Source organism: Engystomops pustulosus, chromosome 3 (assembly GCF_040894005.1).
Source record: "Engystomops pustulosus chromosome 3, aEngPut4.maternal, whole genome shotgun sequence".
NCBI lineage: Eukaryota > Metazoa > Chordata > Amphibia > Anura > Leptodactylidae > Engystomops > Engystomops pustulosus.
In genome coordinates, this window is record NC_092413.1 from 69636250 (window position 1) to 69655418 (window position 19169).

Consider the following 19169-nt stretch of genomic DNA (forward strand, 5'->3'; position numbering starts at 1 on the left):
ATATATATATATATTCTGTCTGTGAGAGTCTAGGAAGGCTGATCTAATACATGAGAATTGGATTATATTTATTATGCAGAGTGATGCAGAAGCAGGACATTAAACACCTCAACCAGACACTGGTATATATATGTATATATATACTGTGACAGCCTATGACTTATTTTCCCTGGTCACACTGCCAGCCCCCCTCCTGCAAAGTGCATAATTTACCTATACAGTATGCAGCATTGTTAAGGAAGCGCCATCCACCTCCTCCCAGCCCGCGGTGCATCCATACAGTATACAGCCGCGTACTTTGCCCCTATAATATGCAGCTGCAGAACACTCCCTCCATTCTGCTCCCGCACACACAGGACCCCCGGGTGAGAATTTAGCTGTGCAGCGCTTACATTGTGTGCAGGGTGGTGCCGGGTCCCGCGTCTTAACAGGGGCTGCCGCACACACAGAGGACCCCCGGTAAGAGTTTAAATACACCGCGCAACGCTTATATTGTGTGCAGGGTGGTGCCGGGTGCCGCATGTCTGACAGGGGCTGCTGCACACACATACCATCGGCAGCCCCTGTCTGAGTGCGAGTGTGATAAGGGTGTTTGGGCGGCAAAGACAGCTGCCCATATGAAGACTGACTCGTGTATAAGCCAAGTCGGGATTTTTCAGCTCAAAAATTGAACTGAAAATCTCGGCTTATACACGAGTATATACAGTAATTCAATCTTTATTAATACATCAACTTTACAACTACACAAGAATTAAGATAAATTAAAAGTATATAAGTACAAAGAAAACACACTGGATAGATAAAGTATGATAGCTTTAATCCATCCACCACCCCTAACCACAAGTGTTGGAACAAATACAAATACAAGGAATAAATGCCAAAATGTTGACCAGTATTAGTGACCACAGTACACAATAAATACAAATTCATATATCCACAAGATGTAAATACCTATCTGCTAAAAAAAACACAGCTGCCAATATGATAAATAAGTTATGTAAACAACAACAAATAAACAACATGAAAATATTATCATAATACACACTACCAAGGTGAGCTAATGACTTACATTCTGCAATAAACATTTGATATATGCAGTTGTAGAAAACAGGGTTCTGATGATAATTCACAAGTGTGATACACATCAAAATTTCAAAAAGTAACAAAGATATTGACATAATAGTAAAAAAAATATGTACCCTTGGGGGGAAAAAATAAATACTTTTTTTTTTTGTGAAACCTTTCATCAGAATCCAATGCCTGAACAGAAAAATGCACAAAAAACCAAATGGGACAACACAGTTAAAGGTAAGGAGACGACAATTGAAAGAGGATTTTCTTCCACAGGGTGAGAATTGGAGTTGGTGGAGGTCAATATGGACTCCGGGTCGAAATTCAAGATCTTGTATATCATCATCATGTATGGCTGTTAAAAAATGTTGAGAACAGATGTCAATCAGTCAAATTATCATACAATTATAATTGAATGCTGTGAAATAAAAAGTGAAGATTAGTGCATCAAAACATTTTATACTTTTATAATATTTGTATATGCATGACCTACAAATCCACGACTTTGAAGTGGATATAAACTGTAGGCCATGCACATCACAATATACATAGGAATTAAGTGTACAAAGTGATTGGTGAAAAAATTGATATGATGACATGGTGCGTGCATGGAGCAATTAAAAGAGTGAATGACAGTAAGAAGGGGTCAGAGGGATCCAAAGACTACAAGAGACCCTAAAGTAGTCATTATCTGTTAAAAGGGTGTCTTATTTAGATGAAAGTACTGATCTTTCCATGCTTTCCCATGATAATAAACCCGGGCACTGAGATTCCTTGACCTCAGACCCATATCAAACATATTCCCTACATGCAGGGTGTTCAGGGCACCCACTATATTCTCTACTTTTTTCAGCTGTTTAAATTCATTTTCCATTTTAGTCCCTAGCGGATATTGGGAAATAGTTCCGGCATTATTCTTCGCTTGTTCTGCCTGATCAAGACCCTAGTAAGGGCCCATGGCCGGGAGGAGTAAGCCCGTGACAGGGACAGAACTCGAGGGAAACCCCTTCCTCAAGTTGAGGTAGCCCAGACCCTCTTCAGCCCTCAGAGGTAGCTCACCAGGTAAACTTTGGTAACCACGGGCAGGGTCCAATAGCAGCGGCAAAAAACAGAGTCCGCCCACACACAATACAAAGTACAGGGGCAGAACAAGACTCCACAGAACCCCCAAACTCCCCAAAAACCTGCAGGATCCCCTTCTCCCGGATGTGCCAGGACCCTATTACAAGGCAACATGCACCATCAATGGGTACCATCATTTCACACTGGGAGAATTCCCTCCTACATTCATTTGGCTGAAATGAGAAGCATTCCGAGACACAGGTATCCCCTTCTTCCATCCCTAGCCACTGCCCACCCCTCTCCCTACCAGGTACCCCATACGTTGAATCCAGATGTTGACAACTACTTCCCGCACACAGACTTCTTCCAGATATACGTCCCCGGTTTTCTTGCATTGTCCACATTCCGAAATCTTCCATAACGTCGCCAGTACTGTCGTTCTGTAGATAGTCGGAGCCCCAGTTCTTAGAGTTCTCTCACGCCTCTTCACAGACGAAACCAAGTACTGTTAAAAATAAAGCTGCCACAGCAGCACAATCCAGGGGTCCTTATCAGCTTCTCAGAACCACCCAGGTGTAGTCCACTATAGATAACAGTTTGCAGTCATTACCGCAGTCTTCATTGTGTTTCAACACCATAGATCGCCAAGGGACTCAGAAACTGCAGGGCCTTACAGGCAATGCGATAACGGTGCCTTTGCAGGGTACCAACACCTAAGACGTTTTTCGTCGAAACGCGTTAACTGATTGTTCCTCGTGTTTGTTTTTAGCATTTTGTCACTCAATAAAGCAGGCATAGTTTGGCACAGCACAGCCGTGGACCTTCTTTTGTTGTGCCTCTATTTTCTTGGGCTGTAGTGTTGTTTCCTTTTATTTAACAGTGAGAGAGCCGTACAATCTGAATAATAGGTAGATTAGAACTAGTGGCAAAACAAAAAGGAGGGAAAAAACCATGAACACAGTAAAAGGACACGCTGAATAATAATCATAACACGCACATCACATCATTCCCCTGACTAACAGTTATAAACGTACAGCATACCAGTGGTACACCCAACACCCCTGCCACTTCTATATCACTGCGATATGAAATTCTATACTGCTGGCTCTACACACTGTAGATTTTTAAGAATTTCTGTGTAGTGTCACTTTCTTACCATTTTCCTTTTAAAATATATGAAATAAAGATATATGATTTTATATACTGTACAAATTTCTTCTCCCTTTTGACCAATGGCTCTTAGTGAGTCCGTTTCCAGGCCTTTTTTGTGAGAATTGTATCAGTTATTTACACCCATCTTCTTGTTAGGGGGTCACCCCTTGCCAGTGAAGACCCATTGGGAGGCTCTCATGCCTTCATTATCTGATGAGGACTAGGGGTTTGCTCAAGAGTCTCAGGCCAATAATAATTTAATTCAGTTGTTCTTAAAGGAACAAGGATTCCATCCCAAACTTTATCTAGTTAATTCATACATTAATCATACTAAAATCATATTTTCTTTATTATGTAAATTAGGGTGCTTACATGGAGAGAGAAAGTGATGTCACCCCTGTTATCCCTCCCCTCTCCTCCCCGTGCTCATGTCTGTGTGTAATGTATAGTAAAGCATTGCTAGTGTCTGTGCTTTATCTGCTGACATGCTGCATCCTCCCATACACATGTGTGAGACACAGACATCCGCTACACATGTACCTGACATGTTTTGCTATAACATGGCTGCCTGGAGCTGTTGTATTTTTCCAATACACACACAGGCTGCAGGGGTTGCCAGCACCAGGAAGCACATGCATGAGCCATTCATTGGGCATCTCTCAGGTCATTTGCATATAGCTTTAGTAACCGATTGCTTAAAGTGTAACCGTCATTTGAAAAAATTTTTGATATGTTGTAGGGCAGGTAATTTTAAGCCCTTTTGCAATTGGATTAGTTACCCGATTCTTGCTCCTTCCTCTTGTATTCTGCAGACTTCCCCTAGATGTCAGCAAACTCACATATGTCTGTTACTATGGACATTCCGTCATCAGAAAGAAGCAGAGACTACGGAGAGAGATACCCTCCCCCCCCCCATCTCTCTACCTCCAATCAGCTGATTACCTCATGTATCACTGCCCCAGCACTCAGTCATGTGCAGGGAGAAGCCCTCACTATTGTAATAACCAAGCACCTAAAGTCTTATCTCTCCTCGGCTTTCCCTACACTTGTGTATTCACAAATAATCTACACAGACAGAAACTGCAGCCCCCCTCCCCCCATCACATCACACAAGGAAGTGGCAGGAGACAATCTCCAAGTCTGCAAGCTGTGCCCTCATGTGCTGTCCCCTCATGTGCTGCGCCCTCATGCGCTGCACCCTCATGTGCTGTGCTGGACTATTACTTAGATAGATACAAAGATAGATAGTATATACATAGATAGATACATAGATGATAGATAGATAGATAGATAGATAGATAGATAGATAGATAGATAGATAGATACAAATGATGCAAAAAAATGTAAGCAGCACTCCAGGACGTCAGGTGTCAAAAGTGAAGTAGATGAAGTTTATTCCATGTTTATTCCATAGTACAGCAGGTAGATAAATAGATAAATAGATAAACAGCAAAAATTGTAAAGCAGCACAGCTTCAGAAAAAAAGTAAAGTTGGGTGCTATCCAAATACTCTTACCCCAAGAGTGTAGATATAAAAGCAAAAATACAGCAGCACTCCAAAGCTTTGACAAAGGCTGATCTACAGCTGAAACGTTGCTAGAGATGGAATAAACCTCACAGCTGTACTATGTCCTTTTTATACACTGGTACCCAAAACTGTACACTGTAGAAGCTTCTTTGTTTATTACCAGTGGACAGAAATCTGACCATGGTCACACAGGTGCATGGCTCGTTATAACACACTGATCTGAATACTCTGTGATACTAACGAGTCGTGCGCCTGTGTAACCATGGTCATATTCCTGTACACTGGTAAACAGAAGTTTTCAGTAGAATGACAGCAAGCAGATATCTAGAAACATTCATTTGCTGAAACGGGAATATCCCTTTTTTTTGCTTAGCATAGCACTGTGCACTGAAAGAACTAGAAAACAATGTAGCACAAAACTGAAAGCTATCTATTACCATTTAATAATATACTAGCAGTTCCGAAACCTAAAACATATTTTATAAAGAAATATATAAAAAAATCTTACAGCAGTGATTGTGCCTGTATAATACTAAACCTTGTCGACTTTAGTAGGATTAGGAGGATTAGGAGGATTGTAAGTGATTTATTTTTCATGAAGACCCATTTCAGCTTTTGTTTTCAAAGAGTTTTATTGATTTTTCACATAAACAAAAGTACATCCAACAATAACACAGGATAATGTGCATAAGTAGAGGTAACATGACGAAAAGATGCAGAATAATGGCTGTACATAAAATGAGAAAGTGTATACAGCTATATATTGTAGAAAGATTAAGCCTTGAGGTGAAAATTTTAAGGAAATTATTATTTCTGTTTTTGAAAATATCCACCTGCGCTAATTCATTGGATGATTTTTTTAACCCTTTACCCTCAACTTTTCTTCTAGAGCTGTGTGCTGAATTTACAATAAGGCCCCTTTAACACAAACGTTTGAGCAACCGATATCCGGTCTCCATAGACCCCTATGGCGCCTTCCCACGTTTTGTTGAAGTGTCTGCAAGCAAGACTGTTCTAGTTGCTCTTGGAAACCAATCAGAGCTCAGCTTTCATTTTCTCACAGCAGTTTATAAAATGAAAGATAAGAACAGTTTTGCTCTCAGACACTTCTGATAAATCTCCTCCAAGGATCGTTTCCAGAAAGCCTAATGCTAGATACCTGCAACTGAGAGGATTCTCTGTGGCATCCTTTTTTCACTTATGCTTATGAACCATAGTCTATGGGGCTTATTTCTCAATGTAAGGAATTACAAAGTAAGACTAGACATTGTAATGCTGCATAAGATTTATGACAGTCTGGTGCTGGATGATAAATATTCTGCAGTATAAGACTGTCTAGTCAGACTTTGCACCTCCTATGAGTTTAGGCCAGAAAAGTATAACGCAATTCTGGCACATCAGCATAATTTTGACTCCTCCCTGAAAATCACACCCCTTTGTTGACCACACCCTTTTTGTCATGATAATTGTAAACCTCTCAAGAAACTGTCTTAAACACTTGATAATTGTGGTCACAAACAGATTGATAAGTCTGTCCTGAAAAAACAGTTCTGATTCTCTCATTAAAAGTGTTGTACTTAGTGTAACCGTGTGCCATCCATTCAAAAAAAAATTGCTGTTTTCCACTATCTTGTGCCTGAGCCCCAACAGTGACAAATCAACATAAAACAATTGACATGATTATTTAGCTGTAAATTAATCCTGATAATACAGTAACACCATATTTGCCTTTTGAAAAAGTAACACAGTCTGTCCATTTTGTTGCATTTACACAGTGTTAAAAAATGAAAGGAATCAAGGCTCTCCGATTCTTGGGGTAGTCTTTAAACGTTTCAAGGTAAAACCTGGAAAGAAAATTTAATTAATTTATTAATACATTTAAAGATAAATAATAAAGAACCATAATGTTACAAAAAATACCAAGTAACTTTTGACATGTTTTTTAAAGGGAAGCTGTCATAAGGATTACACATTTTCATCTAATGACAGGTTCCCATACCCTTTTTAATACTAATTCTTAATCTTTTTTTATCATTAACATTACTGGTTCCACTCACTTTAAAAAAAATTGAGTCGGTACATGAGCTGACCCTGTGCTGCAAGCAAATCTGTCAGCTTGTGTTTGCATGAGGGGAAGGGGAGGAGGAAGAAGAGTTGCACAGAAAATGATGATGATCCAATCCAGTTTTATATACTTTTAAAAGGTAAGCAAAACTACTAATGTTTATTATAAAAGCAGATTGGGAATTAGTATTAAAAAGACTATGGGAGCCAGTCATTTAGTGAAAATTTTGGTTGATACCTGATGATAGGTTCCCTTTTAAATATTTAATATCACCCTCTTTGTGCAGTACTGCTGAGTGTACATGGAGGCTGCATTCATACATGGCATTTAGATTGCACTTTAAAATGAAATACAATAGCTAAGGAGATGGGATTTGCCTGATTACATTGCTGTTAACATTAGCATTTTGTAAATTCAATGTTAACCTAATGTTAACACAATGCCATCACATTGCATTTTATAAAAGAAAATGTTAATGCAATGTAATTAGGCAATTGTCCTCTACTCGACTCTTGTATTCCATTTCAAAAGCAAGGTAAACCCCATGAGTTATACAACATATACTGTGCAGACCGAGGCAAAAACCTTTTCCCAGTACATGTCAATGGGTACTCAGTGTATACGGTGAGAGCTTTACAGTCATATTTGCATACGAGTCTATAAGGAATATGCTGTATATAGTGAGCACATTCCAAAACTAGGGCATCACCTTCTAGAGTACACTATGGTAGGGTTGCTAGAAATATAATATTAGAGGACAGTGATGTTGGTTCTCTGTAACTCTCCTTTGGCATCACAGGGTTAAAATCATAGATTTGAAAAAAAATGTCGTATTCAACCTACACAATTTTTTAAATTATCTTTAGGCTGGTGGCACACATGGCATTTTGAACCCGTTTTTAGTCATGCGTTTATGACTAAACTAAAATGCATCAGATTTTGTCCATTTTTAATTAAGATAATTGGGAAAAATGGACAAAAACAGATGCGCTTTCAAGCGTTTTTTTTATGGACTGAAAAGGCATGACTAAAAACGGGTTCAAAATGCCACTTGTGCCACCACCTTTATGTTTTTTATTAATAGTATGTACCCTAGGTTTACTGGTGGTGCCTACCTCAGCAGAGTGTGCAGACCACAAGCTGATTTAGCTACAGGTGGAGACATTTCTGAAAATGTTTAACTTTAAATTCTTTAACCCAGCAACACCCTTTATTTGGGGTGGAGCTCACCCTTTATATTAATAAGAGGTGATTTTCTTTTATTCGGAGGACAGATGCATGACAGTAGGATGACAGGCATCTGTCAGCCTCAATTATAACAATTAATCAAAGAGAATACTTTCTTTGCTGGGTTACTGAGTTTCCAGGTGACCCAAATGGATACCTAGGCAATACAGGTGTTGACTAATTCTGCTTTTATGGTAAACTGGTGTGGATTTTATTGGATCCTGTGTGATAGGGACAGATTTATCATTAGGTATGATCCTACTCCAGTTTTTAAGAGTGTTTTGGAGCTCTCTAGTTGTGTTTTGCATGGTAATTTTATTATGGTGGCTTAAACAGCTTGACAAATGTGGCACATGAGTAGTTAATGGCGCACGTGACCCTTTTTGTGGCGCAGCTGCGCTGGCTTCCAAGCGATACAAATTGGGGGCGTGCCGTCCGACTGATATGGACTGAGCGCGGGATTTGACTTTTAAATTGTGTTGCACACCCTATGTTAATGGTGCTCCGCAAAATAGATGGTGAACTCTGTCGGACCTGAGAGGGAAGCAACACATTCATGATTTCAGGCGCACAAGCTCGCCGCACGCTGAATTATAGACAGACAATGCACTTTCTGTGAACTCAAGTGAAGTGGTACATAAATGTGCCCCAGTGGATTCAAATTTGTCACAACTAGTTCCTAAGCGACTGGAGTGAATTTACAACTTTTTGAAAAATCGCCATTTATAAATCATTTCTAATAATGTTTTCCACATCTGGTTTCACTTGATACTGGATTAAATGGACTGAAGTGAAGAGTGGAGTAGTTTGAAAAAGTCAAATTTGGAGCAAATCAAACTGACAAAAAAAACTGACATGACTGCAATGATACATCCCTACATCCCCTTCCACAGATTATATTGTATGTTTCATGTCTCCTATTAGCAGTAGTTAGCTAAGGACAGGTAATGATTTAGTCCTGAATGCTGTGGCGCACCTGGTTCTAATTTGGTTCTGATCCCTAAAGTATGAATACTGCCTACTTGACTACAGCTGTGATTTTGGCCTGTCTCAGACATATAGCCTGCAAATATGGCCTGCTGGTCAGAGCCCTGCTGGAGCCTGTCTTGGAATACTGCTATAGCAGCTTCTTATCTCTCCAACCTAAAGCTACCTAAATACTAGGCTATAAGCAACCTTTGCAAGATACATCCAACCACAGCGACCTTGGACCAGTTGAACTGTTATCTTGGTTTGTTGCCTTTGCTGTGTTCTGGAATAAAGGAACCATGATTTAATGTTTACATCCATTGTCTCACCGTGATCCCTGGAAGCTACATACCATCACAGGCCTCTCCTCTACCAACTACCCAGGCATCCTCACATCTATACATATATTGCCCCAGGGGGGAATGTTCCTATACATCAGTGGCATCCCCCTCCTTTTGTTGCAAACCTGCCTGGCGTAGATGAGACCTGTACCACCTTTACAAAGTGACCGTGACCCAGTTGAGCCAAAGGCCACGTTTGGAGCGCACAGTGAAAGCTGTAAAAACAGAGCCCACAAGAATTTGGCGCTGTGTGTTTTCTGTCAATTTCACCACATTTGGAGTTTTTTTTTCCAGCTTCCCAGTACCCAGCATGGAATATAAAATACTGTTAACTAGGAAGTACAATTCTTACACTGAAAACCAGCCCATACAGCACGTTACGCTGAACAGTAAAAAGTTGTGGATTTTTGAAGGTGCGGAGTGAAAAACAAAATGGATAATGGATAATGGAGAAGTAGACAAAAGGAAATAAAAACAAACCTTACCTGTGATGATGATAAGCCCTTGGCCCAATGCAGCACATAGTAAACAATGCAAAGGCAAACGCTGGCAGAGACCATGTTGCTATAGCATAACCATTCCACTCCACAATTTCGCCCAGGAAATTGGCCCCAGATACAAAGTTAAACATTCCTCCTATAAAGAAATGAATCATATTTCACAAAACACATCCATATTTCTATCAAGTGGACAGTGTGCATTATGGGGCGGGGGTAGTGTGGCTACTGCGGGGGAAATTGCGCTGTGATGTAAGTTTTCTGAAAAGGGGCTGACTAATGCTCTGTCGCCAAGGGGCCTACTTAAACCTACAGCCGGCCCTGGTTTTGGTGTTTGGTTTTATTACATTTGTTTGCCTGCTTTGAACAATAGGATTATTGTTGTCAGATTACTCATCATTTGTGTGCAGGACTGGTGGTTGTTGTGGCATAATTTAAGCCACTTTATCTGTGTGGGCTAAGGGTGTTCATTGGCGTGGAGTTACCATACCCACCACTTTTTGTTTATATATTTGTACTATTTGTTTCTTTTAAATGCTTTTAGCTATCACATGTCTTGTTTTTCTATTTTGGTTTAAACTTGAAGGCTTCAAACATAAAGATATAAAATTGTAATTTTTGGGTGAAGAAACAAAAACAAGTAGGACACAATTGTGAAGTGGAATAACATTTATTGGATATTTTAAACTTTTGTAAAAAAAATAATAAACTGATATTATTATATTCAGTGCAGCAAACTCCCTTTAGAAGTCCAGTGAGGATCTCTGAATGCCCCAATGTTGTCCTAAATGACTGATGATGATATATATAATCTACCTGTGTGTAATAAAGTCTCCGTATAAATAGACCTGCTCTGTGATAGTCGCAGGGTTCTGTAGCATGAAGACCAAGAAACACACCAGGCAGGTCCGTGATGCTGTTGTGGAGAAGTTTGAAGCCGGCTTTGGATACAAAGAGATTTCACAAACATCCGAAGGAGAACTGTGCAAGTGATCATATTGAAATTGAAGGAGTATCAGACCACTGCAAATATACCAAGTCCCTCCAAACTTTCATCTTATACAAGGGGAAGACTGATCAGAGATGCAGCCAAGAGGCCCATGTTCACTCTGGATGAACTGCAGAGATCTACAGCTGAGGTGGGAGAGTCTGTCCATAGGACAATAATCAGTAGTGCGCTGCACAAATCTGGACTTAATGGTAGAATGGCTTTAACAAAGCCATTTCTCAAAGATATTCATAAAAAGTCTTGGTTAAAGTTTGCCTCAAGCCTAAAAGCAGCACAGCTCAACTTGAACACGCCATCCCCACTGTCACACATGGTGGTGGCAGCATCATGATTTGGACCTGCATTTCTTCAGCAGGGACAGGGCAAATGGTTAAAATTGATGGGATGATGGATGGACCCCAATACAGGACCATTCTGGAAGAAAACCTGTTGGAGTCTACAAAAGACCTGAGACTGGGATGGAGATTTACCTTCCTTTTTTTATATAGCGTACACAGATTGCGCAGCACAGAGCTTGCCAAATCAGTCCATGTCCCCAATGTGGCTCACAATCTAATCAACCTAACAGTATGTTTTGGAGTGTGGGAGGAAAGCCACGCAAACACGGAGAGAATACACAAACTCTTTGCAGATGTTGACCCTGGGACTTGAGCCCAGGACCCCAGCGCTGCAAGACTGTAAAGGTAACCACTAAGATACCATGCTGCCCATGATCCCAAACATAAAGCTAAATCTATAATGGAGTTGTTCACAAATAAACGTATCCAGGTGTTAGAATGGCCAAGTCAAAGTCCAGACCTGATTAAGAATCTGTGGAAAGAGCTGAAAATTGCTTTTCACAAACTCTCTCCATCCAACCCCACTGATCTTGAGCTGTTTTCCAAGGAATAATGGGCAAGAATTTCAGTCTCTCAATGTGCAAAACTGATAGAGACCTGATACCCCAAGCGACTTGCAGCTGTAATCGCAGTAAAAAGTGACACTACAAAGTATTAACTTAAGAGGGCTGATTAATATTGCATGCGCCACTTTTCAGTTTATTTTTTACAAAAGTTTAAAATATCCAATAAATTTCATTACACTTCACAATTGTTTCCCACATGTTGTTGATTCTTCACCGAAACATTATAATTTTATATCTTTATGCTTGAAGTCTGAAATGTGGCAAAAGGTAGAAAAGGTCAAGGGGGCTGAATACTTTCGCAAGGCATTGTAAAGATGTGTATTTTTGGAATGTTTGTCCATGTATGCCCCCCCATTTGTGTCGCATGAAAGCCAGCGCACCAAAATCCAATCGCGTGCGCCAAAATCCTCTGCTACATGCGCCGTAGATTGGCCGCAGGACCCTTAGTAAATGAGCCCCATAGTTCTGGGAAAGGGGTATAGAGAGAGCTCAGCTTTCTTTCGCGAGATTAACATATTTTGTGTCCCTAGATCTGAAAACATTTGATCTATTAAAATATTTATCCCATATGGTGAGACCTCAGCTGTGACACAGTAAAATGTCATATTTTTTAATTACAGAAAAACAAATATTTTGTAATTAGTTTAATTAAGATACTATCATTGCTAGTTATTGCAATTTTTTTTGTGTAGTACATTCATTTGATTTCTGGGTTTTGGGTGTATTTAATTTCATCATATGTTACCTTGTGGAACTTTGTAAGAGACTTCAGTTGGTTTTCGTAATTTGCGCAGAATAAAGTCACTGTGTATATTAATACCCATACCAAGAAAGAATGTGGCAGTACCTAAAATTGGAATAGTCAAGATAGATTATGAAGAACAATAGGATAATGCACAGTAAAATTTGAAACTGCTTGCGAAGCTTGATAGAAAGATAAATAGAATAGAAGAATCCGAGGCAATACAGTGAAGGTGGGATACAGAGCCCGCAGGCCCTGGTCAGGGCCTCTCAGCATTAGAAGTAGGCGGAAAGGCAGCACTACAGGTCCAAATGTGATTTAAAGGTGACATTTATTCAATATGTACCAAAAATAGTGCAAACTGCATTAGGTGCAGTTTGCCTGTAGAGGGTGCAGTGTGCTACAGAATCGTGAACTGTGTTGTGCGTGTGTGACAAATATGTGTCGCATACTTGTGCAAGCAGTTTGCTCTAAAAAAAGTGTGTTCAAAATCAGACAGCAAAATGGCGCAGAAGCCTTAAAAAACAGCACTAGTGCTAAAACAGATGCAGGAGTGTTATACTGCTAGCGTTATCGGAAACCTCTGAGAACGCTAACAAACAGTACACTACAAACGCTGGACCACTCTTGAAGCATGAGGGTAGCGGGATTAGGGGTGTGCGGCAGTCACCGGTGGCCTATGGAGCGAGCGGGGAGGTTCCGGGGAAGAGGCAACTAACACTGCTGTGTCTGTTTTAGCACTAGTAAGCAGCTCCTAGTGCCGTTTTTGAGGGTGACAGGTCCTCTTTAAAATATCTGGGCCCTTGTCTTTTTTCTTTTTTCAAAATCAATAGCACTTTTTCAATTTAATATGTATACTTTATACAATATGTATATTAATTATAATATCAAGGAGCGGACGGGGGAGGAGCATGGAACGCGCAGCGTGTAGCGGAAGCACGTGACACGCCGAGTGCGCGGCCAGAGTGCAGGTACCGCTGTAGCTGCTCACCTCCCGCAATGCTACCCAGGACATCGTGGTAGCCCATACCCGCCTCACTGCGCTCGCTGAGCTCTCCACGCCGATCGGTAAGGTCGCTGCCTGCCCCGCTGGATGCGCTAACGGCGCTGAAGACCTGATCTGGGAGATTGCTTAAGTACCGCTGCCAACAGCACCCCGACGCCGGTTCTAACACTTCGTGGATCTGGAGCTGCCCCCCCGTGGTTGAACCCTATTGGAGGTCAGCTTCTTAGTTGAAGATACGTTCCCGGCGAGGGAAAGCTGTGATACCTGGCGTCACGTACGAGGAGCTACTGGTGTCAATACACATGGAGCGGTGTGGTGAGAAGTACTTTTGATTTCTTATTCCTATTCATACAATAATCTTTGCAAGAGAAATTCTCCCTGCTGAAGTAGAACTGCGTTTAGACTTGAAGCGATCTATGCAGGACCACTGTGTATAAACTGAGGTCACCGTTATACCATCATATCAGTTATTTCTATCTGTGTTTAGACTTGAAGCGATCTATGCAGGACCACTGTTACTAACTATTGTCCTACTAACATCCTGAGCCCTATTTATTTCTGTGAAAGGAAGAGGAGAAAGGAGAAAAGCTGTCTTGTAATTGCTGAAGAGAATATGTGTCAACTAACCTGGACATGCTAATAGCGTGTGACTGATATATACCCGGTTACTAATCTCTTAGTCCTACGTGGTAGCGTATACCCTAGGTCAGTGATGGCGAACCTTTTAGAGGCCGAGTGCCCAAACTACAACAAAGACCCACTTATTTATCGCAAAGTGCCAACACAGAAATTTTATTTGTGATTTATACTTCCTTCTCTGTCACAGTTTTCATTGATACCAGCACCAGAGGATACCAATACAGCAGAAAATAGTCCCAGGTACAGCTGTCACTTTAAAATAGCTCTGTGCACAGCAAGTCCTGGGCTGTCTGGGACTGCAGGAAGATACCTGGACTCATCTGTGGTGATGTCCTGAGTGCCCACAGAAAGGGCTCTAAGTGCCACCTCTGGCACCAGTGCCATAGGTTAGCCATCACTGCCCTAGGTGCTGACATGTGACTAACTGCTCTCTCTTGAATCTGAAATCGTTGTGAGACTAACACTGTGTATAAATTGAGGTCACCGTTATACCATCATATCAGTTCTTTCTAACTGTTTGATAAAAACCTGTGTAAGCTACAACTCTCTGTGTTAGATTGGATGTTAAATGAATTCACGCCATCCACACTACCTATTATAAATTGTGTGGACAATTGTATTTAAGTATCTTTTATATCCCACGCATGTGTGCAGAGTAATCTTACGTGGTAATGTACACCTTAGGTGCTGACATGTTACTAGCTGTTGCCTCTTGAATCTAAAATTTGTGTGAGATTAACACTGTGTATAAACTGAGGTCACCGTTATACCATCATATCAGTTTTTTTCTACAAACCTGTGTAAGCTACATCTCCTTATGTGATTAGAGTGGACACAAAGTGAGCTTACGCCATCCATACTATCTATTGTAGACTGTGTGGATAAGTGTATTTAAGTACCCTTTATATCCCACGCATCAGTGCAGCTTGAGATTTATATCAAGCAAATATGGCCAATAGAAAACAAGCGAAAAACATCCCTAAGTCTAGACCCTCAGATGTGGGGTGCTCCCCGGGGGAAAAGAAAAGAGGGGAAAATAGATATTTTTTTACAGTCACCCAACCCCTCACAAAACAAGGTCAAGAAGAATGGAGAAAAAACTAAAGGGTCCTTGGAGACATATGAGGGTAATGAAGGTGGTGTAGAGGCCCCCAATATTGATGATAGCAGTGAAGAAAGGGAAATTTGTGAGCCAGAGCTCTCCCTCAAAGATATTTCATCTCAAATAGCACAATGACTTTTAGCGGTGGGGAATGTTCTAAAAGAAATTGGGATTGTAAAAACAGAAATAACCTCTGCTAGAGAGGATATACATCAACTAAAAACACGCAATGACGAAGCAGAGTCAAGAGTAGGAGTTGTGGAAGACAAGATTGAGATGTTAAATACAAAAATTAAAAAAATGGAAAAAGCTAAACAGGGCTTAAAAGAGAAGGTGTTGGACCTTGAAAATCGCTCAAGAAGAAATAATTTACGCATAGTGGGGTTTCCGGAGGGATCGGAGGGGAGTGATATGGTCAAATTTGTGTCAGGCTGGTTAGAATCTACCTTCCCAGAGGGGGTTCGTACAAAAATGTTTATGGTTGATAGGGCACACCGTATTCCAGCCAGACCCCCTCCCACAGGAGGCAGGTCAAGGAATATTCTGGTGAGACTCCTCTCCCCAAGAGATAGAGACAATATATTGAGAAGCATAAGATCCTTATCCCCATTACAATATAACAACAACCCAATTATGATTTTTCCAGACTACCCGCAAGATATCCAAAAAATAGGATGAGCTATTTGGGTATAAAAAAAAGGTTACCGGAGAAAGGGATAGTATACTCACTAATGTACCCAGCAAAATTGAAAATAGTGTATGAGGATAAGACTAATTTTTTTGAAAATGCTGAGGAGGCAAATGAGTGGATAGAGAAAGTTTTGAAAATCTAAAATTACTGTATAGGTATTCTCACTCTGGCGCTGAAAATGCTCCAGGAAGAGTCTAGGGATGTCCAACCCTGGGCAAGGGTTCAGGGAGAGATGGGGAGGGGGTGGGATTAAGTGGTTGACGATAAAACTGTACTTTAGGAAACACGGGGTTGGAATAATTCAATTTACTGTTAATCATGGTTAAAATTATTTCTTGGAATGTGAGGGGGTTGAATGACAAATTAAAAAGAAAGGCAATCTTTGACCTGTGGGGGTCATATGGCCCAGAGGTGATCTGCTTCCAGGAAACACATCTAGTAGCGGACACGTGTAAAATTCTAAGTAAAGCTTGGATTAGCCGATACTATAATTCAACTTTCTCTTCATATGCTCGTGGTGTGAGCATTTTGATCCACAAAAAGATGTGTTTCCGGGAATTAGATGTTAAAATAGACCCCTTGGGTAGGTACATTATATTACACGCCATACTAAATGGAATAAGACTAGTTCTAGTAGGTTTATACCTTCCGCCAACAGATCGACTGGAAGTCCTAGTCAATATAGCCAAAAAAGTTGAGATGTTTGATAATGCCCCCGTTTTTTGGATGGGAGATTTCAACCACGTATATAACGAAGGGCTGGATAGAAATAACCGATCACCCACCCAGGTAATCTCGGTATTCGGCAGAATGATGACAGAACTGGGTTTCATAGACATATGGAGGGAAAGAAATCCAAAGAGAAGGGCTTATACATGTCACTCAAAATCTTCTAATTCTCTATCCAGAATTGATCTTATATTGGTGAATGAGATAGGCTGTGAATTAATGGAAAAAATTGACATGGGAGCAAGAGGTCTCTCTGACCATCTACCAATATGGTTCACAGTGAGGGAAAGAAAGGTGGCTGGCCTGGTGTTTTACAAGATCAAACCCTTTTGGTTCGACTTAGTAAAAAATAACAAAGATGTGCTTATAAATATACAATTCTTTTTGGATCAGAATATAGACTCTCAAGATATTGGTATTGTCTGGAACGCCTTAAAAGCATATTTGAGAGGACTTGTGAAAGACCAAATCAGCCACTTCAAAAAAAGAAAAAAAAAAAAATCTGGAAGAACTCCAAGAGAGAACTATAGCCCTGGAAAGGGAATGTATTGATAACCCCACAGACGAGAATAAAAGGCTCTGGTTGGAGGCACAACATTGTCTGGAAAGATACTGCACAGAAAAAGCCGTTAGGGACAATACAATTCAAAGCCAGAAATCAATTTTAGGGCAATATATCTCAATGAAGAGATTGGCCAACTTAGTTAAAAGACAAGATGGGAATAACACCATTAGGGCAATTAGAAGAAAACAGGGCACACTAGTCACATCCCAGGAAGAGATCAGGGAAGAATTCAAACAGTTTTTTGAATCTCTTTACACCTCGGAAAGAGGAAGTGATTTAGAGGAGATTAAGGATAGCTTGATAGGGATAAGGATTCCCCAGTTGTCCCGTGATGAAGCAAATTTATTAGACCAGCCAATTACGTTAGAAGAATTATCAGACGCTCTCAGAAAATATGCCAAAGGGTAAAGCGGTGGGCACAGACGGGATACCGCCGGAGGTAATTAGCCAATACGCTGAAGTGTTACTACCCCTACTGTTGAGGGTTTATAACCACTCATTGGCCAAGGGTCAATTGCCAGAATCCATGAGAGAAGCAATCATCAGATTAATCTGTAAGGATGGAAAGGACCCATTGGATCTCGACGCTTATAGACCGATCTCCCTGCTGAACACCGACTATAAGCTATTAGCAAAAATTTTAGCAACAAGGCTACTGAAGGTAGTCAGGACAGTAGTCCATGATGATCAGTCGGGGTTCATGCCGGGGAGGTCGATCCGGGACAACATTTTGCGTCTATGGTGGAGCCTTCAAACACCGAGTGACTCAGAGGGGGAACGGGTGGTGGATCCCAGTTCATTAACTGGGTGAAGATTCTCTATAGTGGGGTATCGGCAAGAGTGAACATGAATGGGAGAGCCTCGACATCATGGCAGTTACAAAGGGGCACGAGACAGGGGTGCCCCCTCTCCCCATTGTTGTTCGCATTAGCACTAGAACCCCTAGCATGTGCCATAAGATCCTCCAACCAATTAAAAGGATTTAAGTGGGGCGGTAGAGAATCCAAGGTTCAATTATACGCAGACGAAATGCTGATATACCTAGACAATGGTGGGGAAGGTATAAAAGAGATTATCACTAGAGATGAGCGAACATACTCGTCCGAGCTTGATGCTCGATCGAGCATTAGCGTACTCGTAACTGCTCGTTGCTCGGACGAGTATTTCGCCCGCTCGAGAAAATGGCAGCTCCCGCCGTTTTGCTTTTTGGCGGCCAGAAACAGAGCCAATCACAAGCCAGGAGACTCTGCACTCCACCCAGCATGACGTGGTACCCTTACACGTAGATAGCAGTGGTTGGCTGGCCAGATCAGGTGACCCTGGGATAGACTAGCCGCTGCCCGCGCTGCTCGGATCATTCTCTGTCTGGATGCCGCTAGGGAGAGAGCTGCTGCTGCTCAGGGAAAGCGTTAGGGTGTTCTATTAGCTTACTGTTAGGCAGGAGTGATTCTAAAAGAACCCAACAGCCCTTCTTAGGGCTACAATAACGTTATAATTTTTTTTTTTTTTTTATTTGCAGCTAGTACCATATTGTGAGGAATTAGCAGGGGGACTTGCTACCGTTGTGTTTAGCTCTTAGTGACACACATATCCACCTCAAACACCAAAGTGGGAAAATTTATTAGGGGTTTGAGTAGAATTAGGCACAGTCTGCCAGTTTCTTTTTATTTTACGTTTATTTTTTTCATAACTCAGCGTCATCTCATCTGGCATAGTAGTGTGCTGTAATACTTGGCTAGAAAATAGCCATAGGAGAATACAAACGTCTTAATTACGCCTACAGTAGCGTTATATATATTTGATTTCTGGTTGATCTGCTGGTGGCTGTACTTGCTGCAGTGCATCTACTATCAAATTGGGAGCAATTTGG

The 19169-nt window shown here is 41.0% G+C and overlaps 1 protein-coding gene across 3 annotated transcripts in view; it reads right to left on the reverse strand.

Annotated features, from left to right (window-relative positions):
* Positions 1-5426: 5426 nt before the first annotated feature.
* Positions 5427-19169, reverse strand: part of SRD5A2 (steroid 5 alpha-reductase 2) — a 40386-nt gene continuing 26643 nt past the window's right edge. For all 3 annotated transcript variants that reach the window (XM_072140996.1, XM_072140997.1, XM_072140995.1), the window contains exons 4-6: positions 12571-12672; positions 9901-10051; positions 5427-6657 (exon numbers count right to left, since the gene is read on the reverse strand). In XM_072140996.1, coding sequence (XP_071997097.1) covers positions 6591-6657; positions 9901-10051; positions 12571-12672 — 320 coding nt within the window. In that variant the 3' untranslated portion in view covers positions 5427-6590. The remainder of the gene's footprint in view (positions 6658-9900; positions 10052-12570; positions 12673-19169) is intronic.